The 27,559-nt window shown below is 37.1% G+C and overlaps 1 protein-coding gene across 1 annotated transcript in view; it reads left to right on the top strand.

Annotated features, from left to right (window-relative positions):
• Cnbd1 (cyclic nucleotide binding domain containing 1) overlaps nucleotides 1–27,559 on the top strand; it is a 246,200-nt gene that overhangs the window by 36,185 nt on the left and 182,456 nt on the right. The window contains exon 4 of the mRNA XM_005362341.2: nucleotides 6,657–6,812. Coding sequence (XP_005362398.1) covers nucleotides 6,657–6,812 — 156 coding nt within the window. The remainder of the gene's footprint in view (nucleotides 1–6,656; nucleotides 6,813–27,559) is intronic.

Raw genomic sequence — 27,559 nt, 5'->3', positions numbered from 1 at the left:
ATGTAGCTGCTGAAGGACAAAGATGCTGAAAACTTACCAGTAGGCCATAGCAACATGGTGATACATGAATTAATAGAAATGGGTTCATTTAAGATGAAAAAGCTAGCTTGGAATACACCTAAGCTATTGGCCAAACAATGCTGTAATTAATATAGTTTCTGTGTGATTATTTGGGTCTGGGCGGCCTGGAAACAAACGAATAGTCTCCAGTTACAGTTTTCTGTATTTCCTTAGTGACCAGAATCCTGTTCAGAGAGTTCTTGTTTCACATACATGTTGAAATGTGCTCTCAATTTGTTCTCTAGTAGTTTCGGGATCCAGGTCTTATGTTGAAGTTCACGATCCATTTGAAGGTGTTTTTTATACAGAATGAGATGTAAAAATATTCTTTCATTTTCCTACATGTTTACATCATGTTTCCACCATACAATTTGTTATAAGATACTGTTCTCCCCCCATGTAAATTTTTCTGTCTTTGTCAAGATACAGGTGGCTCTATATCATTATTCATTATATATTTGAACTACATATCAGCCCTTGATTTTATTCAATTTATCTATGTTTCTGTTTTTTTGCCAATATCATGCCATTTTTATTAATATAATTTTATGGGATAACTTGAAATCAGATGTGATGGTACTTTTAGCGGTATTCTTCTGGTTCAGAATTGTTTGACTATCTGCAGCCTTTTGTGATTCCACATGGAATCGTAAGTCTGCTTTTTCTATGTATGTAAAGAAAGATCCTGGAGTTTTGTTTAGAATTGTATTGAATCTGTAGGTTGCCATCTGTAGGATGGCCATTTTCATAGTATTTTCCAGGAATGAGCATGAGAGATCTATCTAACTTCTAAGGTCTACTTCAAATGTAATAACATTTCAGTGTCTTAATGTAGCTACTGATGAGATGGTCATACTCTAATGGTTAGCTCTAAATACATGCCCACATGGATTTCTCTTGTTAACATCATAAAACAAACCAAACATTAATGTGAAAAGGGGATTTGTTGTTTTGAGGGAGGTCAGTTGTTGGGGGTAAGAGGGAGATAGGAGATATTGACAATGGGAATAATCAGAATGTATTATATACATGTATAAAAATACCTAAGGATATATTTAATTTAAAAACCCCACAAAACTTCCAAATTAAAATCAACACCCCCCAATAAAAGTTATACATTGAAGGGAAAAACATAGTAGAGGAGGTGATATTAGAATAAGATTTTCTGGCCAATGCCGAAATCATAGAGTCTTTTTCTCTTTCACAGATGGAGACTTTTTTCTTAGAGTTTCAGCAGCCAGTTATGCAACATCATTTTTTGTTGTTGTATGGATTATTGACCAGTATTCCATCAGTAGACCAGTGTCGTACCACTAACTATAGTACATCTGCAAATGTAATGTTCTTGGTTGCATACTAGCTTACAAATCTTATTCATCAAACAATAAGCAGAATTAAGGAACAAAAGCCTATTTTGATTTGAGGGGAATCTATACTTTAAAATGATATGTGCAAATTTTAGAGGCTTTCTAAGAATTTGACGTATTGGTGGCCAAAAGTTTGTCACCCTATGTCCCCAAACAGTCTCTCCCAGTCTCTCCAGAGAAAGGCACTTATTCCATTCACTCATTACTGATATTTACCTTCTAGCAATGAAGTACTCCCAACAATGGATGAGTGTTTCCCTTTATCCCTCATCTTTGCCAGCATGTGCTGTCATTTGCTTTGTTGATCTTGGCCTTTCTGACTAGTGTAAGATGAAATCTCAAAGAAGTTTTTGTTTGTTTTTGTGTGATAATAAAGGATGCTGAACATTTCTTTGGTGCTTCTCAGCTATTTGTGTTTCTTCTTATGGGAATAGTCTATTTAGATTTTCACTCCCCTTTTTAATTAATGTCCTTATGTTTTAATCCTTATGCATTTTGATATTAATCCCTGTGCTGGATAGTTTTATGTCAACTTGACACACTCAAAAGTTGTGTGGCAGGAAGAAGCCTCAATTAAGAAAATGCCTTTATAAGATCTGGTTATACACAACCTGTAAGGGATTTTCTTAATGACTGATAGCAGAGGGACCAGCCCATTTGTTGTTCATAGTGACATCACTGGGTTGGTAGTCCTGGATTCTTTTATCATCATCATCATCATCATCATCATCATCATCATCATCATCATCATCATCATTAAAAATTTCCACCTCCTCCCCACCTCCCATTTCAAGAAAGTAGGTTTTCAAGCCATGTTGAGCAAGACATTAAGCAGCACCCTTTCATGGCCTCTGCATCTTTTGCCCCTATGTTCCTGCCCTGCTTGAGTTTTTTTGTCTTGACTTCTTTGATAATGAACTACAATGTAGAAGCTAAGTAAAATAAACCCTTGTATCTTCCAGTGGCTCTGGACATGGTGTTTCATTACAGCAATAGTAGAGCTAAAGACAGGCTGATATCAGGAGTAGAGTATTGCTATGATAGACATAACCATGTTATTTGGGGGAGAAATATGGAAGTAATTTGGAACTTTGTGCAAGAAAGGCCATTGAGTATCCCATTCTTTAGTGACCTGTTCTGTGGTAGTTTGTGCTAGTGTTACAGGTGCAGAGGGAAAGGTATTCTGACTTTTTGGGAAGTCTGGGAAATCAGGCTATACATGAAACTGTGAAGAGGATATTCTGGACTATACCAGAAGCTGTGACAGGAAGGTATCCTGGATACTCACAGCTCTGGAGGAAAGGGTATCCTGACTTGTCAGGAAGTCAGGCTATAATTGAAGCTGTGATCTGTTGGGGGATGGTCTCCCCATAGGATGTAGCAATCCTGCTCCTCTCTGAGAAAGTGGTTACAGCTGTGCTCTGCTCCAACCCTCTATGGGAGTTTCCCAGCAGAGGTATCCATTTCTACTCAGCTCTGGTCTGAGTAGATGTTACTTCTTCTGCTTCACTTTTGTCAGGGAGAAACCCCTGCAGAAATGTAGCAATCTGCTTCCGCTCCAGTGAAAAGATTTTCCTTCTGCTCTACTCCCAAAGGAGTTTCTGAGCAGAGGTATCATGGCTGCTTCTGCCCTGCTCTTCTATAGGAGCTTCCCAGCAGAGATTTTGCTCTGCACCAGCGAGAGAAAAATCTTCACCCAAAACTCTCACAAGAAAGGTATTTATTTAGGAAGAAGTCCAGGAGAGTGGCTACCTCTGCCATGGTGGAAGAGGACAGCTGCCAACTGGACAGGCAGAGGAGTGGCTTGTTTATTTAGGTTTTTCGAGACAGGGTTTCTCTGTAGCTTTGGAGTCTGTCCTAGAACTAGCTCTTATAGACCAAAACTGGCCTCGAACTCAAAGAGATCCGCCTGCCTCTGCTTCCTGAGCGCTGGGATTCAAGGTGTGTGCCACCTCATAGGGCTTCTTAGGGGAGAGTTTTTCCAGGGAGAAGATTTTCACGAAAGGAATTGGTCAGATTTTGGTCCTCTTGAGCTTGGACAAGCTTAGAATGACTAGATTTTGTGCTCAGGGATTAGTTGGCTTTCTGATCAGGAACTTTTTGGGTTTCATACTCAGGGATTGGTTGTTTTCATGTTCAATTGGTCAGGGACAGAGTTGGCTCTGGTTCCAGGGGCAAAGTGTGCTTCTTTAGCTCTGGATTCAGGGCCAGGTAGTGTTTCTTTGGTTCTGTGTTTCTTTGGATGCAGTAAAAGAATGAATCCTGTTTTCACATCCATTATGTTTGTCTGTATCTTTTTATTAGGGGATTGAGACCACTGATATTGAGAATTATTAATGAGAAATGATTGTTGATTCCTATTTAGTTTTGTGTGTGTTGTTTTGTCTTCATTGTTGTATGGTGGTGGTGGTGGTGTGTGTGTGTTTTCCCTTAAAGTGCCTTTGATAATCTATAAGACTAGATTTGTAGTATATATTTACTAAATTTGATTTTATCATGGACTGTATTTTTCCATTTATTGTGATTGAAAATTTTGCTTGATATTGTAGTCTGGGATGGCATCTATGGTCTCTTAGAATCTGTAACACATTTGTTTAGGCCCTTAGGTCTTTAGAGTCTCCATTAATAATTCAGATATAATTCTAATTGGTCTTCCTTTATCTGCTTCTTGGTCTTTTTCCCTTGCATCCTTCAATTTTTTTTGTACAGTTAGCATTCTGATTTTTATGTGTTAAGAGGAGTTTTTTTTTTTTTTTTTTTTTCCATGATATTTTTGTCCTTCTTTAGGTTAGGGAAAATTTCTTCTATAATTTGGTTGCAAATATTTTCTGTGTCTCTGGCTTGTTTTTCTCCTCCTTCCCCAATATTATTATCCTTTGATTTAGTTTTTTGACAATGTCCTAGATTTCCTGACTGTTTTGTGCCAAGAGTTTTTTATATTTAATATTTTCTTTTACTGAAATATTTATTTTATCTATTGTGTCTTCAGTGCCTGAGGACTTTTCTTCCATCACTTGAATTCTTTTGGTGAAGCTTGCCTCTGAGGTTCCTGTATTTTTCATTTCTAGATTTCTTTAAGTTTGGGTTTTCTTTATTGTTCTGATTTCCTTCAAGGTCTTGCACCATTTTATTTATTTCCCTGCACTTTTTATTTGTGTTTCATAGATTTCTTTAACGGTTTATCCAGTCCCTCTTTCAGCCTCACTGAAATATTCCTAAAACTATTTTAATGTTTTTTTTTCTCTTGTGGTTCAGCTATGTTGCAATAATTATGGCCTGCATGTTCTAAGGTTACTGGGATCTAGTAAACATTCTGTCCTGTCTGTTATTGTGTTGTTTTTTTATGCTGGCATCTAGGCATCTCTGATTGGTAAGATTGTAATTTTAGGTGATAGAGTTAGCTTAAATGCTTTCCTGGCCAGAGTGACCCCTAGGTTCCCAGGAAGTGTCTATGGAGTTGGGGCCTCAACAAGTCAATGAGTACCGGAAGGGATGTCAGGAGAGGGAGATCTGTGAAAAGCACTGGCATGGGTGCAAGGGAGGAACGCGATTGGATTTGTTCCGCTAAAGGACCTGTAATGAGAAACCAATCTGGAAGCAAAAACCCAATTGTACACTAACTTACAAAAAAAATGAACATAAAGGGAAACAAACTTTTTGAGTAGATAATGTACACTGAAATCTCCTACAGTAGCAAAGTGGTAAAACCATAGCCATTAATCTCGTGAAAACACTGTTAAAAAATTAATAAAAAAATCAAGCCATAAAAGCCACCAGAATAGGAAATTTAAGATGTGCAAAAATTTTTATTTTTATAGAATTTATATACTTTATAATAAATCTTACTGGAAACAAAGGCAAATAATGCAAACAAAATTTAGGCTGTGGTTATGTCTGGAGACAAGTTCTTTGCACGAAGGAAACAGTTGTGCTTTGCTGCACACACTGGTCATACTCTGCTTCTAAAATCTGCCTCAATCTCCTGTAATTGGTTTTTTTTTGGTCTTCTTTTCTTCTGTTGTATTATAAATATTCTTTTAAAAATATTTTATTTTATAATTGGAAACAATATCTAAAATGTACAAGGTCAACAATGGAGGATAAAATGGATTCCTTTTATAAGTAATTCTATTTGATAACAATTCCATAAGTAATTTCATGCATTTCTGTCACAAAATGAAAATTAACATATAAATAATTGGATACAGAGTTACCAAAAAAGCACAAATGGTCAATTGAAGCTATTTATAATTTTGACCATTGAAGAGCCAAAATTATTTTTGAACAGAATTTCACCATTTTTAGAATTTTTAAGTTTTTTTTCCTCTAGAAATAGTTCTAGTATAATCTCCTTGGGTTAATTTGTCTTTTTGTCTGATATATCTCTACTCACATGTCTTTGTTTCTCTGAGCTTGTCTTTTCCTTTGTTGCTTATCTATCTCTATGTCTCTTTCTTTGAAGAAATGATAAACTTTCTGAAATTTCCTTAGTTTATAAATTAGAGAGAATTGTTGGTCCTAATGTTTTGCAATAATGAATATATAATGTATAGCATAGGAAATAGCACACTTAACAATGCAGTAAAAGTTAGATGCTAATGTGACCTAATCTATCATCAGGACTTAATTTGTGGCTGTTTAGATTATTTTATTGCCAATTTTCTTTTTAAAGATGGATATTATGTTTTACTTTTTTGTTCTTTAAGTTTTCAAAGACTTAACAGAATATCTTGGGGAAATGAACTAGAAACAAATCATAATTTATTCATATATTTATTGGAAGACTGAAAAGTATAACAAGCTATTGAATATGAATATGGTTGTGATAATTATGGTAAAGACATTTGTAGTTTGTAACTAGGAAACAACTAAAAAATGTCCTAGTGGCAAAACTACTGATATGTAAATCTGTTGTATGGAAAGGGAAATATGGTTGTTAATTCATAAAATTTCCTTGAATTATGTAATATTTAAAATGCTACAAGTTATAACATAATAAAATTATACATGCTAAAAATATTTTATATATGCTAATTTTTAGGCTTAGGGTACAATGGAGTACAAATATAACTACAATAGTGTCTGAAAAAAAAGAAGCACTAAGAAGGAATTCTATTCAAATGTTTGATTTATTATCAAATCATTTATTTCTAGTGTTGACCATAAGTAGAACTCCATGTAAAATTTTTATTTATTGTGAAATATTATTAATATTGTTTTCTTGTTCAGAAAATGTAGTGGAAAGACAGAGGAAAAGAAACCCCAACGTGATTACTCACACAACATATCTGTGTATGTCAGACAAGCACGTGGTGGCCCTATTCTTCATGAAGAAGAAAGAGTTACATTGAAGTTTATACAGTTCCTAGATATCTTAAAGAAACTGTAAGTATTCTTAATGGTACAGTTTATGTCCCTGAGGACTATTGTGACTTATTCATGACTTGATATGACTGAGGAATTCAGGAAAAGTGGATAGTCTGGAGACTCTCATGAGATGCCAACAACCTTCATGAACTCAGTCTTCATGACATGCAATGGATATACAACTAAGCTTGTGGATCCTCATTTTAATTTTGCAATGCAAGAAAAAAAATGTGAGCCGGGCAGTGGTGGCACACGTCTTTAATCCCAGCACTCGGGAGGCAGAGGCAGTCAGATCTCTGTGAGTTCGAGACCCGCCTGGTCTACAAGAGCTAGTTCCAGGAGAGGCTCCAAAACCACAGAGAAACCCTGTCTCGAAAAACAAAACAAAACAAAAAAAAACGAAAAAAAATGTGCTGTGTACTGATGTTAAGTAAAAAAAAAAAAATTATGTTTATGATTTCATTAGATTTAATTTCTGGATGACTTTCCACAGAATTTTAACTGTCTTTTCCATCACAGAACCTTTAAACACACTTAACTTTTATTACATTTTTTTTCTTTAAGCATGTCGTCTTGCATTTGGAACACAACTGCTTAGTGGTAAAAAGCAGAGAAATGGAAAGGAAAGGAAAACACACACAGGAAAGCAAATGAGATTATAATCACATCACTTACCAGTTTCTTTCTTTCCTCTGAATCTTCCCATATGCCTCTCCTAGCCCTCTCTCAAATTCATTGCCTCCTTCCTATTAATTATTGTTACATGCATATATTTCTATGCATACATATGGAATTTCTAAGTAGTTCTCATGGCAGTTCTTTGAGACATCTGTGATGAGTTATTATAATTTGTGTGCTGAAATCTGTCTTACCTCTTCCAGAGAATGCACATTTTCTCTTTGCCTGCCTGATTCTAGTACCTTTGTTTTGCTGTTTCTGTTGTGTATTAAATTATTATAAACTCAGTGGTTTAAATAATGTGCGTTTTAGTATCCTTTTGTGTGTGTTTCTTTTTCATGTTGATATCTTTAGGCATAGTATATCTGGTTTTCTTAACATGTCAAAGTTTTAACCAAGACTTGCCGTGAGCTGTTCATTTCTGAAGCAAGAAGCTCTCCTCCATGGCAATGTTGTTGATGGCAGGATCGTAAATTACTTACTTTCCTTAAATACCTTCACTTTCTTGCTAGCTCTAAGCAGGGACATCAGCCTTTGACATCCGCCCCCCACCCCTGAGCCTCACAATGTGGTTTTCTCTCGTTTTGTCACCTAACATGAATGCTTACCTTTTCATAAGCCAGAAAGGAAGAGTCTGTATTTCTTTCTTAAATTTTAAATTAATTAATTAATTAATGTTGTAGAAAGACTCAGGAACCCGACTGTCAAAAAGTAGGTCATAGGCATGGTGGGATTTTTATGTTGGTGGGATGCCAACTGTTCATGTATCCCTTGTCAACGTGGTTTCTGTGAGGAGATTCGGGGTGGGCTGTCCAGCTGTTCTAGACGGGAAATGACAGTAACCTCTTTTTCATGGAGAATGCAGGGAAGCCATCTCATTCTGTCCAAGGCTTATATACTATGGCACTCACTGTAACAGTGCCCATTTTCAAAATGTAATTATGAAATGCTTTGTAGGAACAACTTATTTACAATCTGCCGACTCTTAAAAAAAGTGACTTATATGGGTTTGGGGATGATGTGAAGATTGGGAAATGCAAGGAATTCAGAAGTGATTGTGAAAGCAGCCTGAGGTCCTTAGAGAAAATTCGGCCCAGTTGCTTGCTATCTTATCTGCTTTCTCCAATTAGAGATGCTTCCTTCGAGGGAACGAAGCATCTGAAGATCATTACATTTCGGCAGAGCAGTGATGCAGAGCCACTTCTCAGGAAGGACTCAGAGGACTCAGTCCCTGAAACAAATCAGTGTATTTGCCTTTTAGAATCAGGCTGTGAAAAAATCCAAATGCAGCCTGCTTCTCCCACTGTCCTCCAGTGAAGTGGCTGATAAGATGAGGAACTGCAGTCTGGGATGGCACTCCAGGCTGTGTGCCAATCAGAGGGAAGTGCTATGCAGCTCTCAGCTTTGTGTAATTGCCTCATTTGGAGTAAATCTGCTTGGAAACAGGCTGGGAAGGCTCTCACCTAGAAAACAGGATCTTCCTTTGAAGCTACGTTAGTAGAGAATGGTGTAAATACAGATATTTATAGTTATGACAGGAACCATGATCATAGATACTACAGGAATGTGATTAAAGGAAGACAGTTTTTTGAGATGAGGCAACAAAAACAAAATGTTAACTCTTTGATATCATATAGATATTATGAAGCTGTGCTGAAGAACAGCACTGGTCCCTGGTCTGTCTGGGGCAGCAAGAGCCATAGTTACACTTGGGAGGTTTTCATTTTGGTCAGCTTGGCCTGTGATCAGAAGAATCCAGGTCATGATCCAGACCGCGCTGAGCATCGACTGTGCAAACTTTGGGAAATTCGACCTCTTAATATTCAGTTTACTAATCTATAAAATCCATAAATCCTGCTATATTTTTATTAAATTTATTTATTTAGTAAGGATTTCTGCCTCCTCCCCGCCTCTGCCTCCCATTTCCCTCCCCCTCCCCCGATCAAGTCCCTCTCTGTCATCAGCTCCAAGAGCAATCAGGGTTCCCTGACCTGTGGGAAGCCCAAGGACAGCCCACCTCCATCCAGGTTTAGTAAGGTGAGCATCCAAACTGCCTAGGTTCCCCCAAAGCCAATACGTGCAGTAGGATCAAAAACCCATTGCCATTGTTCTTGAGTTCTCAGTAGTCCTCATTGTCTGCTATGTTCAGCAAGTCCATCTTACACCTGTCAGAATGGCTAAAATAAAAAACACCAATGATAGCCTTTGCTGGAGAGGTTGTGGAGAAAGGGGAACACTCATCCATTGCTGGTGGGAATGCAAACTTGTGCAACCACTCTGGAAAGCAGTGTGGCAGTTTCTCAGGAAATTCCGGATCAACCTACCCATAAATCCTGCTATTATTATTGTTGTTAGACCCAGAGGAGTCAAAGCTGTCTTGTACATAATTTTCATCAATGAATTATAGTTTGCTACCATCTCAAGTTAATTCTTCTCTCAAGAAAGAATATGTAAATTTCTGTTATGATAGATGAAAAAAATGTAAGCTCTTAGTTATTTTCCATGTATTTATATAGTTTACAAAGTCAACCATGGTATTTTCATACTGTAGTTCAAAATGTTGCTTTTTATAGTTCTTCATACCTGAATGAGCATTTAAAAACTCATCTTTGTAACAATCTTCAGTAGTTTAGAAAGAAACAGGTCTTCTATTATAACATATCTAATAACACACTTTAACTCTATTAGTAAATTATTTTGAATACATTTTAAAGTGCAGCTTAATTTTCTTCATTTTCAGTGACTCATCTTCTTACATTTCAAGTTAGAGTTTTTTCACAGAGGTGTTTCAATAGTATTAATACAAAAGAGAGAACACATTAAATACTATGAATCAGATTGTTATGGTCTTACTGAAAGATTTTAATGTGTATTTTATTATAGATTTAATAACACACTGGTTAAAAATCTACTGTATAGATTATTTGTAACAATTATCTTGTTATCACAAACACATATGATTTTTTAAAAACATGTCTAACAAAAAATTTAATTGCATTCTTATTGTACTTACTTATTATCACAAATATTTTAAGCCATCTTGTTGTGAGCCAGCCCTAACTTTTCAAATAGTTTTAGTTTACATACAAACAACTGGATTTAAAAAAAAAAAGACCATGCTGTTGGACTATAAGGGGCCATTTTGATATTCAAAATAAATTTAGAAAGACTGGGAAAATCACATCCAGATCATATTAAATCTACAAAATCATGTGCCATGTGGTTCTTTCTAGTAGATTATGGGTCTACGTGGTCATTTTGAGGTAAGTCTCTAGAATTATCTACAGAGAGGTATCAAATTATTTGATTGTCTTTAGTAACATACAGAACAATCCTTATTTGTCATTCTATCCTTTATCCACTAAATACCTATCTTAGTTTGCATAAAGGATGAGACTATAGTGTGTAGTTCCTAATGTGTTTCCAATGCGCATTTATGATTCATAACTTGGCTATTACAGATAGTGCTGCTGCAAATAATGATGTACTAGTGTTTCTGTGGCATGTTATCTTAGAGTGTTTAAATTTTATTTTTCATTCCTACTGCTGTTGGGTTGTGTATGCAGAAGATGTCTTAAAAACAAAAAGCACACTTTATAAACAAGAAGTCCCAAAACTATGAAAACATTTTTTAGAAAAAAGTAAAGAATGTTCAAGTTATATAGCGCCATAACTGACTTCAGTCATACTGTTCCAGAGCCATAGTAATAAAAAAAAGCATGCCACTTGCACAAAAACAGACACATCAATCAATAGAGTGGAATCAAGAATGCAAATATAAATACATGTAATCACAGTCAACTCAATGCTGAAAACATGCCACAAACGCACAGTGGAGAAATGATGGCTTCTTCACCAAACTGTTTAGAGAAAAAGCTAGATCCTCCATGATGATTTGAATTAGAATGCCTCTTATAGGCTCATATGTTTGAATTATTGGTTCCAGTTAATCGAATTATTGGGAAATAATTAAAGCATGGTCTTGTTGAAGGAGGTGTCTCACTAGGTATGGACTTTGAGGTTTCAAGACTCCTGTTTCTTTACCAGTGTCTCACGCTTTGTCTCCTGGTTGTGTCTCAAGATGTTACCTCTCAATTATTGCTCCAACTCCATGCCTGTTTCTATGCTCCTATCACGATGGATATGGACTCTAACCATCTGAAACTCCAAGCTCCATATAAACTCCTTTTATAAATTGTCTTGGTCATGGTGATTTATCATAACAATAGAAACTTATTAAGACAATCTTTGCCATTTAGCCCGTATAAAAAGCAGTTCTAGATGGATCAATTATCTTAGCATAAGACCTGAAGGCATGAAATAAAACACAGATAAAGACTTTGATATATTGTCATAGGAAGGATTTTCTGAAAAGAAAGGCAATAATTCAGGGAATAAAATGCAGATTTAACAAATGACGTTGAATAAAAGTTCTTCCCAGGAAAGAAAACAATCAATTGAAGAAACAGGCAGCAGAATAAAAACAAAGTCACTATCAAAACTTTAGCAGAGAATTAATATTCAGAACGCATAAAGAACTAAAATCCCTGAAAACAAAATACTCAGTCAACACATAGGTTAATTAAGTAAACATAATTTTCAAAAGCTGAAGTACAAGTGGCCAGTGAACTCAGATCATATATGTAAAGACTTCTCTAACCTCTTTTCTAAAATGATTGGTGCTTGGCTCTTCAGCACAGAAGTTATGCTGAGTGCAGATTCCTAACAGGAAGTGATTTTCTTTCACTTTTTTTTTATGGCTTTCTTTCAGCTCTAAAGTCAGACAGTTGATTTGGATTTTTGAAAGTAATAACTTTTGTTAGATACTTTTATGCTTGTTTTACTTTCTAAAAATTTTATTTCCTCTGGATTTTAAATGCTTAAAGTCTAGAATTGATGACTTTATCCAGTTTTGCTGAATGTTGTTTTACCACTAGCCTGTCACATTTTTCTTGTGGTAAATTCCCCCGCCCCCCACTTGAGAATATGGTTTGCTTCTCACTAGGGTTTCTGTCTTATTTTTTTCCAGTATTTGCTACATCATTTGGTCTCATTACATTTCTTCAAGGTGATTCTAGAATCTGTTCAGTTTGCAATCAATATAAGCCTTTAGCTTAGAATAAGATTATTTTCTTATTATATTCTTTAAGTATCTTTAATATATGTAAGAGCTATTTAAATTGGCTTCCGTGTATTTATAAAATCTGCCTTAATGAGCGTACATTATCATAATATATTTACATATATTTTCTTTTAATCATTTAAAATAATGATAATGAAGTCTGGGAATAACAGTAATTTATCATATATTTTGTATATCTTCATTTCTTATGGCTATTTATTCACTGGAATGTTGAAGAAATTAAACAGTAGTAGTGATAAAGTGGTTTTCACATTTTTTAATAGTTTGCAATGTTGGCTCTTTGTAGAACAGTGATGGAAATAATATATCTTGCCTGAGTTTTATCATCAAAAAGTATGTTAAATATATCTAATTCTGAGTGCTTTATAAGACTTCAAAAACATTCATAGGAAGTATCTAAATGCACAGAACTACATACCCAGTAGCGCGCGCGTGCGCGCGCGCACACACACACACACACACACACACACACACACACACACACACAGAGCTCTTGACCCTTTTCTATCCTGACTTATACCCCAACAGGATGGCTTATGTCAGCTACCTCAGCTATCTTCCTTGCTACTTACCATCAACTGAATTCACATAATGGAAACAGTGGAGGTTAACAAGGGATGGGGGCCCTGAGGTCTGAGTCATTCACCTGGCTGTTTCTTGTCATTCAGGCACAGTCGGGCATAAGCTTTTATAAAATGCCCACATCGGGTGCTTTTGTATGGCCAGGACCAAAAAGCAAAAGGAGAACAAGCATTCACAGCACGAGCCAATTGAAGACATTTCAGATTCAAACCACAGTCTCTCACCTTCTCCCTCAGTGACCTCATCTTTCCCCTTATCCCTTCAGGCCTAGACTGGTCGTATCTCACTGTTGTCTACTGTCCCTGGTTCCAGCTGCTGGCCTATTATCCCCTTACTATTTTTCCTCAATCCTGTGTAGTTACCTGTATAGTCTTTTTAATAATCCTTTCTCAGTGTGTTATTCTTTTGACTGGCGGAGTATTTCTGTGCTTCTATGTTATACTGACACTTCATTCTCAGCACCCCAGAGTGCTATACTGATCCACACTGTCTCATTTCTAGTAGAAGGCAGATGGGAGCCTCCTGTTACAAGTGCTGGCAACAGAAGTTGCAGTCTCTAGAAAAGGAGCAAGAGTTTCTAACCACTGAGACATCCAGGTTTTGTTTGTTTGTTTTTTTTTTGTTAATGAAAGTTCTCTTGTTGTTTTGTATAATGATTGTACAAATTTTCATCTTCAGTAGACAGAGATTTTTCTCTGCATGCTTGTCTACACTTATAATTTTTCATCTCTGACAATAGTTAGGAATACAGTTTTTCAGATGACTTTAATTTAAAGCTCCTAATTGATTACTTATGCTTAGTATTTTAAATATACTCACAGACTGCTTCTAAGCCTGTGTTAGTCTTAGTCCATATTCTGTTATCCAAAGGATGCTCAATCTCAATCATGCCACAAGGACATGTGCTCAACTGTGTTCATAGCAGCATTGTTTGTCATAGCCAGAACCTGTTACTACACCAAAATACTACAGTCAGAATGGTAGTCACCATGGAAACAAATAGCAAATAAAAGGATGTAGACAAAAAGAAACCCTCATACACTACTGGTGGAGATACATGCCTGTTTAGCCACTATGAAAACCAATATGGAGTTTCCTCAAGATGCAAAAAAATAAAACTATCATGTGATCTAGCTCTGAATACCATCTGATGGTCATCTTTTTGTGTGAAACATTGGAATTTGTAACAGTTTTAAAGCTATCAGTCTAAGAATGCAGGATGCCATACAATAAAACAAAGAAAATTACTTTCTCATTTAGTGAGTAATGTGCGGAATGTCTCTCTTGCCTTGTCTCTGTGGGGTTTAATTTCCCTGCAGGGATGTGTACTGCCTTCTCCTGCCTTTTACCTCCCAACCCAGAGCAAGAAAGAAATTCAGTCAAGCTTGTGCAAAACGTCACTGTCACCCAGAAACTCGACAGAGGGTGAAAGGTGTCCATGCTCTGTTTATTTTCCATATTTTACCACTTTCCTTGTGAGGATCTGGATCACTGCCCAAGATTCATGTCTTAATGTGGTTTTATTTCCTTCTTTTAAATGTAATTTGAGACAGCATAAACATTCACCAACTGATACTCAGTCAGTTAAAATTAATAAATAGCAGAGTTCACTTTCAACACAAAATTTACTTTAATAGCTTTGTAAATTATGCTATGAAGAGTCTAAAGAGACTACAGTTTTGGTTACGGTCGACTGTGTTATGGAATAAATTATTTGTATATTGGTGTTAAGAGATTTGTAAACTCTCAGAATGTAGACCAGCAATAAACATTGACATTTATTGAGCTTTTCATTTATTGCTTTAACATTCATAATAATCTATCTAGTCCTCTTTCAACAGATGAGGAAACTATGTTTATTAGCACTGACACTTAGATTGATTGAGTCTTCACATCAATGCTGGGTGACAAAATGAGCTCTGTGCCTCCTGGGTCACCCAGTGTATGCCACAGAGTCTGCAGATCTTGCACATGTGCCTGGACCTTTCTGCAGGCTTGTGCACAGGGTCTTCCAGAATGTTTGTATGAATGTATTTTCATTACAACAATTGATTAGGACATGGGGCATAATCTGGAAGCTTTACACAAAATTGAGAACATCGGTATTCTATCATAAAAGTAGAATACGAACTGGGTGTGGCACAGATGAGCCAACTGGAGAGTACGCTGTGTGTGTGTGTGTCTTGTGTATTCATACCTGAGGGTTTCTGAAAGATGCGGCAATGACTTACTTATATGCATTAGAACCCACTGCAGCATCCTCGCCTCTGTACTCCAGGGGATCTCTGGGCTCTGGTGGGCATTCACCAAATGTTCAGTTCCCGACTGATTTCCGACCACCTTGTGGCACCACTTTACTCCTATTCAGAGTCTGCTTTTTTTTTTTTTAAATGTAATCTTTATTGAGTTACAATTTATATAAAATAAAGTCTTTCCTTTAAACTGTCCAGGTTGATGGATCTTGGCAATTATAGTCAATCTTGTTACCATGACTACAGTGCAAAATTCTAAACAAGCATTTTTATGCCTTTCCATCATTCCTCTCCCCCAGTTGATCTGCTTGCCATCTTTAAACATGCACCTCCATTAGAATTTCATGCTAACAGAATCCTATAATGGAGAGGTATTTATTCATCTTGCTGCTGTATCAATGTCATGTTCTTCTTCACTGCAGAATACTAGTCTGTAGTAAAGACTTATCACTTGTAGGTTGGGTCACCCCAGCTAAGGAAGCAATTGTACCTACCTCTGGCCAAAAGTAGAGAGTTTGTTGGGATTACTTACAGGAGTATGGTAGGGGATTATTTTGGGGTGTTTCAAATGGGTCTATATTGCATGCACACACAAAGAAACCATACTTCCTAAATGATAACTTAGAAAAGCTGGACATGAATGCATGGCTTGCTGGTCACTGTGGAGGCTGAGAAATGTAGACCCATTTCCCAGTTTATCTGACTGTCAGAGAGTTTGAGGAATAACAAGGCTTAATTGCATCTTCTAGTTCAGGAGGTGGCTGCCTGGCCCCTTTGTGAAGTTAAGATAGCTCGGTTATGTCCTGACAGGTGGTCGGGATATGGAAATGTACCTCTGTTCCTTCCATTGTAGCTATGAGGTCTGTTTCGCTGACACGATTCAGTGTACCTGAATGATGCAGTGATTTGGGTCGTCTCGCTACCTAGTCAACAGAACGCTGATGATGGGAAGTCCAGAGGGACTGTGTGAGTTACCCTTGCTGTATCATATTAATAAAGTCTTTGTTACCTTCTCCCCCGGTTTACATTGGGTATAAAAGCTGTGGAAAAATAAACACAGGGTATTTCAAGATCTGAGTAATCCCTGAAACTCCCTCCCGATTCTATCTTTTGTTTCTGCCTTCAGTTCCCACGCCCTACACTGGTGAGAGGTGATTTTATTGAGGCCAGTCCTCAACCCCTCTACTAGTTGGGAGTCTCTTGCAGGCAGCTCAACAGGGTGGAGCATTTCCTCACAGCTGTAATTGTTTGTATAACCCTGGCGGAGGCGTGTGAATCCTGTAAATTTGAGTGGTTTTCTCAGACTTGGGTATTTGGTTACTTCCAGATTCTTAACAAGCCCCTCTTCGGGAGGGAATGCTTGACTTTGAGGACCTAGCTCCAATCTGCTTCTAGTAATATGACTGTGCACTTTCTTATGACATCTGCTTCTATTTATCTGGGTTGAACCTGTAGAACCCAGATTGTTGAGCCACTTCCTAAGAGTCGCTGTTTTCCGACAGCCTGTGTGGCTGCATTACTGTCAGCAGAGGACAGTTCCAGGACCTCTTGAGCTGCGCTCACTCTTGACAGTCGGGAGTTCTAGCCTTGCTAGGGGGTGGGAATGGCATCTTGTTGTGGATTTAAGTTTCATATAGTTAGTAGTTATCAACGTTGAATGTGCCTTTTAAGAGCTTCTCTGCCATTTGTGAATGTTAATTTAAAATGGAGGATCTTTTGTCCCCACTCTCTTTAATAAATTCATTATCTTTTCAGGGAACAAGCATCAGCCAGATGTACTTTTTGCAAGTGTTTTCTCTAGGCTTGTCACTTGATATTTACTTTCTTGTTTATTCCTTTAAAAGTATCAAAGCTTTAAATATGTCAGACTAATGTTTCCAAGTTTTGTACTAGGAGTTAGGGAGTCGTCACTTTTCCTGCCAGTCTGAGATTGATTTACTAACTGTGGGTTTTGAGGTTAAGAGATACATATGGACTAGGTAGCATCTGTTGCTGCAAAGACTGTTTTTCTACTAAATTACACCTGTAAGTTTATTAAAAGTTCATTGAATACAACATTCCTTCCATGTTGTATACATAATAAATAAATCTTTTTTTAAAAAAAGTTCATTGAATAAAAGCATAGTTTCTTTCTAATCCTTTTTATGTGTTTTTTAAAAATTTATATTTAGATTCTTAATGCCAGCAAGGCATGTTTTATCATAATAGTTTTATTAAAATTTGAAACCAGGGTTTACTAATTCTCACATTTCCTGCTTTTTTTTTTTTTTTGGTCTATCTGTTGGTTTTTTTTCCCCCTTCAAAATTCTCTTGTCTATTCAAAACTATTCCCAAGTCATGGTTCTATATGTATAAGAAATATGATTACTACAATTATAAAACAGTTCTTATTGAATCTATAAGATAGTAGCTGCAATTAAAAATAGTTATCATGATCAAAACATTCAAAGTAAATTACAAGAATAAAATCAGTATTTAATAATATAGTAACAAATTAGCAATAAATAATTTAAAACTTAAAATTTAACATTTCATTTCTAACAGCATCAGTCAAATAACAAATGCAAAATTATTTAAGGTGTATGAAGTTCTGAGTGAAAACTATAAAAATCTGATGAAAGAATTAAATAAGATCGAAATAAATGGATAAAGACACTGCATTGAATTAAAGTACTAACCCCACTGTGAAATCTATTTGATAATTCTAAATGATGTTGAGAATTTTAAATTTTGCTTGTTTTGTAATCATTCTTCTGCAACTTTTAATAGTTGAGTCTCATCATGTGAGTGTGAATTTTCTTGTCTAAATTTTTTGCTTTGTTTTTCAAGGCAGGGTTTTTCTGTGAAGTTCTAACTGACCTGTAACTTGCTTTGTAGCTCAGGCTGGCCTCAAACTTGGAGATCCTCCTGTCTCTGTCTCTCAAGTGCAGGGATTTAAGGCATGGGGCACAATGCCTAGTCTTCCTGATTTTTGACAGTTTTTGTAGAATATTTTCAATGTTGGGTTGCTGATGAAGACACTTGTAGATAAGTTTTATTCATAATTTCTGATTACAATTTCAAAGAATAACTCAAAATCCCCATTGTTTCTTGTTTATTATTTTGTGATTTATAAGACAAAATTCCTTAAAATCTAAGTTGTCAAATTCACAGACAAAGCAAGCATTATTTTATTTTTTTTTTCAGTATCTGTGCAATCTGAAATTGTACCGCATCTTCCTTTTCTGAACTGGTAATCTGATTTTATTTTCTTGAGTAGGCTAGTTGTGGATCTGTTAGTTCCAGAACAAGAACTGCCCTATGTGAGGATATGATTACTAGGTCAGGGGAGGCTGCTGTGTTGAAAAACACCTCTTTCTATGTCTGTGGAAAGAGCAGTTCCATGAAGCAGTTTAGCAGTAAAGAAAGTGAAGGTGCTAACGCAGGTTAGGTTTTGGTAATGCAGTGAGTGAAATAAACAGGGTATTTGGTAGAGAAGGATTGCTCTGAGTGGAGGACAAAGGTGGTGACCTATGCACAGAAGCCAGCAAAAGGTCCACAAGAGACTGTAAAAAGACACCTAAAATCCGAGGGTATCAATTAGCCCATCCCTGATTGATTGACAGAGGGAACAGTTGATAGAGACAACAATTTGTATGAAACTGTGAGACTCGGATGCTTTTAGAGAAGTCAAGTAACATACGGGGCACGATGGAACATGGACCAAAACAAAACCGAAGAACAGGCAGAGTGAAGTAATAGTGATTTGTGAACCATTGAGGACACACAGTTCTTAATGGGTGGTGAGATGAGCCAGCAAATATTTCTGAGATGGCGTGTTGATTTCTATGCTTGAGGCACAAACCATAGTTTGAAACATTGTGATATTAAATACGTTAACTGCAGCAATTAAGCTGTGCACTATAGTGCAAAACCACACAAGAAGCCACCCAGTGAGGTTGTGCTCCACAAATGCTACCTACGGAGACAGAGAGTAGCCTGCCTTCATAGGTAACACTTGCTTAATTCCTGATATGGACCAAGACTCTCAGTCTGTAATCTTGTGAAAACTGCAGAGCAAGAAGCTCAGATAGTTTTAAAGTGCGAGAACTTATTTTGTTAATGAATCAATACAATTTTAAAAGGCGTCACTCTACCAGTAATAATAAGGGTGCATGTGGGATATGGTAATGCTGGAATGACATGTAGTGAAGGCATTATACAGTGGGGAGTCTGTGTATGATACAGAGGAAGTAGGGTGACCTAACTTGTAAGAAACAAAAAACAAACACACTAAAGTATTTGCACTTAACTGAAAGTAGTCTTAGATTATTTAACTAGCCCGCAAAAATGTTTAGATGTCAAAGGACATTTGTCTGAACAATGAGTTGAGGTGAACAAAAGCAAAATTAAGTTCCTAGTTGAAACCCCTCCACAGCTTCTTACTTGTTACTAAATAAACCCAAACTCTTAGTGCTATTGAGGAACTTCATAATCTCCACCCAGGAACACAGGCTGAATTTATTTGTTCTCATTTCTCTGGGAATGTAGCTCTCCTCCAAGATTGATTTCCATCTGGAAAATTGGCTTCTTTTATCTGAAGAATCAACTTCACTCCACCTTTTTTTAATACCGGAAGCATTTCTAGATGTTTCCTAAGGCTGTTTTCTCTTTTGACTGTGACTCATAGTTGGGGCAACTTTTTTTGCCAGTTCTTATTTGTGATTCTGTTGTATCTGTGCTGTTTTTGTTCTACCAGGATTATAAACTTCAGAGGGGGTAATTATAGCTTCCTGCAAAATGTTTGATTATGCAGAGAATGCTCTATAGTTGAGTAAACACATTGATTAATTGATACAAATGTCAGTAACATTGAAATTTTTACCTGCGCACAAGCTAATGTAATAACAAGTTCATAAATCTGGTGAATGTTTTTGTTAGAATTTCTAAAATACTCTTCACATTATTTAATATGCATACATAAAATTCTCTACCTCAAAGCGTTATTATAGTACTCTGAATATTTTATACCTTTATATGTCTGTTTTAAATCTCTAAAACTAACATGTTTCCTGTCTTGGGGTAGAAATTAGTGTTCTAGGAATTGGTTATGAACTTGTCCTAGGACAGTACACTAAGGAAGTCATGAATGTCACAAAGCAGGGACAACCAAACTCAGTGAGTTTAGAGTATAAACAGCTATGCATTCTTGGCTTTGGGCAGATTAACAAAGTGCAATAGAGTAAGGTTGATAAGCAATACAGTCTTATTTTTCCACTAGTTGAAGCAGGAAAGTTAAGTTAAAGATGAAGGCATTAGAGTTCAGGTGAGGGCTGTTTTTTTCTGATCTTCAGTCAACATCCCTCTACCATCTCAGGTGGCAGAGGGGACATAACAGCTGCTGAGGGCCTCGTTTAACGAGGTCCTGATTACCTTCTGCAACATCATCTTCTAATACTATCACATTTGGGACTTATTTCCAACATATAAATAAAATTTGAAAAACAATAAACATTCAAATCACAATAAAATTCTAGCAGAAAAATCCTAAAATTGTAAATTTCTTGATATCTTTAATATGGAGTGTATGATGAGCAATGATTTTTTTTCTTTGGGGGATATAAAATGACACAATTAAATGAGGCAGCTTGCTTTAATCATCCAAGAGAATTTCTCTCAGAAAACAATATCTAAAAGCAAATTCTAATAATCCGAGTGGGAAAAGTGGAGTTTCTTGGGTGTTGCTAGTTCTGTCCTGCTGTGCACCAGGAGGACATTGTCTTTTCTTGTTGTGTCTCAAGTCTGATTGGGCCAGCATCACATTGTCAGTACAGCTGACATTTCAGTATTTCATAGTTTCAGTCCTTATGCCAATGAGAGCTATTTGTCTGGGAAACAAGAATCATCTCTGAGACTGTTTCACTGCAGTGATTGTACTGATCCCTGGGCTCTCCATGAGCAAAGAGTGGTGGGCATTGAGTATACTAATGGATGCGGAAGAAGGTATCTAACATGACGTGTATTCAATGGTATTAATAACCCTAAACAGGAGTGAGGGTTAGCAGCTTAATTCTGACTTACTTGACGTCATGACGCACAGTGTTCCTTCAGACTAGAGCTGGCTGCCCTTCCAGGGCATTAAATAATTGTTCTTGATGGTAAGGCAATTCTGGCCTCTAATGATGGCTCCTTCACTACAGGAACTCTGGTCATTAATGGCAGTGGAGAATCAAACTCAGGTGACAGGTCCATTTTCCTCGCTAAGCACGGCCCTCAATTTAGGTGCTGAGATGTTGGGGGCACAGAAGTGCTTGTACTCACAGAGAAGCACTAAGAGAACCAGGAATGTGAACCATGCAGAGGTGTTTCCTGAACAGAGGAGATAAAATCAAATGCCTGCATTCCATCCAGAATGCTGAGAGTAGAGGCTCTTAACAACCTGACAACTTTTTGCCATCTCAAGGGGCAGACCTCACCCTAATTCCCCAGAATGATTATTCCAGACTCTTCCCTCGCTAGATGCTAGACTGTTACCCATTCTTACGGGAAATGTCACAAGTATTTTATGGCCTGCTGACCTCTATGCTGTTGGTCAGAGACCACACTAGATTTTAGGCCTTTTAGCTAGCTATAGAACCCACCTTCACTGTCACAAGTACTTTGTAAGTCGTTTGTGCACAGTCATACCTTAGGTGTTATTGTGCACCTGTAACTGGACTGATTGCGCTGAATGTTGCCTGTAAACCTTTCCCCAAATTGTACTGTGTTTTAAATATGTTGACAACAAACCCCCTGACATTAGACTCCCCAAAGTCTGACTCAGGTTGATGAAGTCAATGTGCACTGGATTTTCATTATCTCTTCATGGGTTTTGCTTCCCTGTATGATACCTGCAGGGACCACTCACTGAAGATGATTCCTGAGTATTCCAAGGATTTCTTTTCACATGCCTGCCTATATTGCAACAGCTATGTACATATATCCCACAGACAACTGCGAAGATGCAGCTGACAGTGGTGATTCTGTGGATTTGCTACTGATTCTGACCATTGCACCTAGAAGAACTGGAGTTTGTTTGGAAAGATTCTAGATGCAACATCTCCAGCAGGTTTTATTTTATGCACATCTCTATGTAGACATCTTATCTAGCTGGTATTGTTGGATTCATTAACATAGCACTCATAGACAAAAGCACAAATTGCTCGCTCATGCCTGACTAAAAGTTTTCTGTAGCACACACATAATTTCCTTTTAGTACATTTCAAGCTCATTGGCCTCACCAATATTGGATTGTAATTGAGCTTTTATATTGAAGATCATTTTATACAGTGAAATTGCCAACAAGTACAGACATGTATTAGACAATGGAAAGAATACCTAGTTATAGTATGTGGAAAGGGAAGGCAGAACTTAGGTGTCTCAAAATTAGTTTACATTCCATGCATTGGGTTACTGAAGCTGATTGCCATTCTTCTCATGTGCACTCATCAAATGAAACACCTGATCTTGACTTGACAGCACAAATACACTTTAGTTAGCTGGGGAATTAATGTAGAATCTGCAAGTGATGAGTCTGAATGATATATAAAGGTACCAGACTTGACTTTTTTCCCACAACAGTCTAAACTCTGAGTGTATGAGAAATGTTCATTTCTGGAACTACTCATTGTAGGAATAGATAAAGCAAAACGAGATCACTGTCTTCCCCAGGTTTTAATTCCTTTCACCACTTTTTCCAGGTAACTAGATTTGTACTTAAGAACGAATCTCGTTCTTTCCTGGGTTCTCAAAGCTTCCTGTACCTTACCTCTGTGCAAATTTCTTATTTATTCAATCTATTTTGAGATGGAAAAGGAATTTCCATCCCAGCCCTGTCCTTATGCCTTCTGTCTTCATGGAATGTAGTCACCTGAAGACACAAACTACCTGTATTAATAATGAAATACCCAGGTCATTGAAACAATCAGCTCTCTGAACCTTCTTTTGAAATAGTATCAGTGTTTGAACGCTTGGCAGAGAAATGAGGAGACATGGCCACTATAAGTTTCTGGTTGCTCATTTTTCTGTCCTCTCTCACCCAGTAGCTAAAGTTGCTTCTGTTCCTCCCTCTCAGGAAAAGAGGGAATAGGAGAGATGAAAGCTTTGAGTGACTTGAATTTTGTCCCCCTGGAGTAGAGCTCTCTGGGCGACCAGTCTCCTGCAGCTCAGAGCTTTGACAGGAATCCACAGAGTCAACAAGGCTAAACTTTTCTATCAGAGAAGGTTAGGAAGAAAAGGCACTCACAAGCTCTCTTGGTGGTTTCCTTCTTTATTCTTATTCTTCTTTATTCTCTCCCCTATCTCATGCTATTTTATGGCTTTTGTACCCCCAAAGACTCTTCCAGGCAGCACAAGAGTCAAAAGAGTTGCGTTCCATTTTTTCAAGTGAATGATTATAGGTAAAAACATGTTTTTCATCTCCCTCATGTTATTAAACATTTTATGTATTATAGCTGAAAAACAAATTATCCCAAGAACCCACGTACATTCATACCCAAGCAACTTGTTATAGATTAACCATGTGGCAAGCAAGGAGCTTTTGTCAGGTCTTTTACCAGCAGGCTGCATTTGCAGTTACAAAGAAAGGGCCAATTACTTTATTACTTATCATGAAAGGTAATATTATAAGTAATCTTAAAGGAATCACAAGCCTAAACCTTTATATAAAAAAAATCAGTTAGCTCTACTTTAAATCTTTAGGGCACACATCCATTCATTAATAGTTTTTTATATCAGGAGATTGAGGACATAAATGGTATAAGGAATTAATCATCACCTTTGGTCATCAACCAAACCTAGTAAGGAGAGCATATCAGCCAATAATAATTGGGCTGCTCTGTTCTTGTTCCCTGACCTTAAAGAGTTCCACATTCAACTATGTGCCTTTCTTAAATTTTAGATGGCCCTCTTGGTTATTTAACGAAAACATCTTAGTCTAACTTTGTTATTTTCAAAGTTTTGTTTCAACTGTGATGCACTCTTAGACCTGTGAACATATCTCCCAACATTAAGTTTAAAAGAATTTAAACTAACTGGGCTATTGGGACTCAATTATTAGTCTTTAACTTGAGCTATAATCCATGCAGTTCCTTAGATGAGACCCACAGACCCTGGGTATGAAACATATCTTTGCATTTATTTTTACTCATCAAATTACTGTAAAAGCTATCATTATCATTTCTCAAATTAGCCAATACAGTTTAGGGGTTGTTTTAAGGAAGCCACTTGTTTGCTTCCCGGCTGCCTGGCAGCTCAGACCCGCAATAATCACACAGGGACTATATTATTTAAGTCACTGCTTGGCCCATTAGCTCTAACTTCTTATTGGCTAACTCTTACATATTAATTTAACCCATTTCTATTAATCTGTGTATCACCACGTGGTTGTGGCTTACCCGCTAAAGTTCTGGCATCTGTCTCTGGTAGGGCTACATGGTTTCTCCCTCCTTTGCCTCCTTTCTCCCAGCATTCAGTTTAGTTTTCCCTGCGTAGCTAAGTTCTACTTTGCTATAGGCCCTAAGCAGTCCTTTATTAACCAATGGTATTCAGAACATACAGAATGCCCAGTAGAACAGGATGTTTTCAAGAGATAAACACACTATATTACAGGCAGTGGAAATCTCCCCATGTCCACTCACACCATGCTAGATACCAGAGAAAGAGAGCCGCAGCAAACATGTAAAGACAGTAGACGCAAAAGACATTTGGGGTCCATATCCCATGGCCTTGCCTAAATGAGATCAGCCCATCGGAGGGTTCCCTTCTAGTGGGTGACACCTGGAACTTCAATTGCAGCTCGCTGCTCCTCTGGCATGGCCCACGGCACTGGAGTTGCTTTCTGTGATAACATTCCTACTCTACTCACTTCTAGTTGAAGCTTTGTAAATTTCTAAGACGTTTCCTTACTGAGAACTTTCATGCACTGTTATGATTATGTGAATAGTACTTCTGTCAGCTGTCTGTCATGACTTCCAAAACTTTAATCTCATCTCTTGGCTCCTGGATGATTTTCTCTGTAAGGTCCACTCAGTCTCAGCAGGGGAAATTAGGTATCTTTATGTATGTATTAGGTTAACTACTGATGGAAGGCAGACCAGATTGCATGATTTCTTTTTCTCTGTAGATAATACCATCATTATTTATGCCTCATTATAAGTTTAAATATGTTTCTTTTGAGACAGGATCTCATTCTTTAGCCTTTAGGTCTCCACCATCATTTTCTGCCTGTTAGTGCAGGGATTACAGGCATCCTACCCCTGTCTAAATATAATTATTTAAATATAAATATTCATTATTGATTCTCTCAGCAAAGATTTTTGTCCCCACTAATTCTGTTTTTTTTTTTTTGGAAATTATTATCTTATGAAATCATATAAGTTAGTTTTCAAATCACAAAAATATCTGAGTGATTACCAAATGTATCTGAAAATCGAACATCGAGGTCTCATCGCCCACTCTCCAAACAAGCTAGTTCACAGGGCACATGGGATACCTAGTAGTTTTTTCTGGCAAGAATGAAATACCATATGCCACATGAAGGGGTGAGAAGAAACCTAAGACTAAGGCCATACTGGTTTTAATTTGAACAATATGATGTATTATCTTCTCTGGTATTTAAGCAGGGCTGTTCTTTGTAATTCATACCACTCTCAAGATTCAGTCTTTTGAAATTCAAAACATAATTGCTGAGAGTTAATACTTTTAAATAAAATTGAGTTCTTTTTCAAATGGGTGGTGATAAAATAAAATAATCGGATACATTTGGACAAGCATTACAAAAATTGTCTCAGACAAGCTAAGCCAGGGCAGATGTTGAAACAAACTAGTTATGAATTACTGCATGTTACAGCAAGATACCTGTGGAAATGTTTTAAAGGATTACAACATTTATGAAGAGAAGATGAAGTTCTAGGTCACTAAGGTTATTCTTCATGATAATGAGTAGGGTTTGAAATAATGACTTTGATGTTTTTCTGAGCTAACACACAGCAGAAATTCTGTGTGATAATATTTATATGGTTAGTACTCACAGAACAGTTACGTGTGTTTCATCCTTTTTGATGTTTACATTTATACTTGCCTGCTTATTCAGGAACCTATATGCAGCTCTCCGAATCTGGATATTGAGTAACAACCACAATGTCAAAGAAAATTTGTACTGAACATATTATATAAGCAGGGAATATTTTTCCTGAGACTGTTGTATGGGGAAATAAACTGAACTCAACTACACCGAAACAAAAGGTAGTAAGGTTTACGATGATGAGTCAGTAGGAAGGTAGGGAAGGTCCTTAGCGTGCTATATGATTAGGCCATCTGTGTGTGTTCATCACTGCTGGGAAATCAGCTGTTGATCTTAATGATCTTGATGACCATAGTTCAAAGGGATTGTCTCTGATGTGTGTATAAGAAAGTCATCATTGTAAAACTGGATACTGGAAGAAGATTTATGAAAGAATTTATGTTGGCTTCTTTTCTAGGGGAAAATTAAAGATTTTGTTAAATTCAGAAAGGAGAAAGTAACCTTAGTTTAGCCAGATGACAGGAATCTTGTCAACAGATGTCACAGGCAACATCTTAGAGTTAAGATTCTGGTTCAAGGCAAATCTGGCAAAGTGTTATATGGGTCTTTTTCTTTTAACTCTGGACAATTTCACATATGTATGCATGTATACTGGCCACTCTTACCCCACTCGCCCCTACCTCCTGTTCACCCCTATCTTCCTTTCCTTCTCCTAGCAAATCTTTCTCACATTTTTTAGCTATTTGTTAACCTGCGAGGTTAACCAGGGCCTTCTGTGTTACCATGGGGTTGGAGCTGTCTGTTAGAACTCAGCAGTGGGTACATAACTAAAGAGAGTGACTGCCGACTTCTCAGAGCCTATCAATAGCCAGTAGTGCAGATGGCAAAGGTAGGGCCCTGTGAATCTTTTTTTTTTTTAAATTTATTTATTTATTGAGGATTTCTGCCTCCTCCCCGCCACCGCCTCCCATTTCCCTCCCCCTCCCCCGATTAAGTCCCTCTCCCTCATCAGCTTGAAGACCCATCAGGGTTCCCTGACCTGTGGGAAGTCCAAGGACCGCCCACCTCC

This window comes from Microtus ochrogaster, linkage group LG5 (genome assembly GCF_000317375.1).
Source record: "Microtus ochrogaster isolate Prairie Vole_2 linkage group LG5, MicOch1.0, whole genome shotgun sequence".
Taxonomy (NCBI): Eukaryota; Metazoa; Chordata; class Mammalia; order Rodentia; family Cricetidae; genus Microtus; species Microtus ochrogaster.
This window is presented reverse-complemented; position numbering and strand designations above follow the sequence as displayed.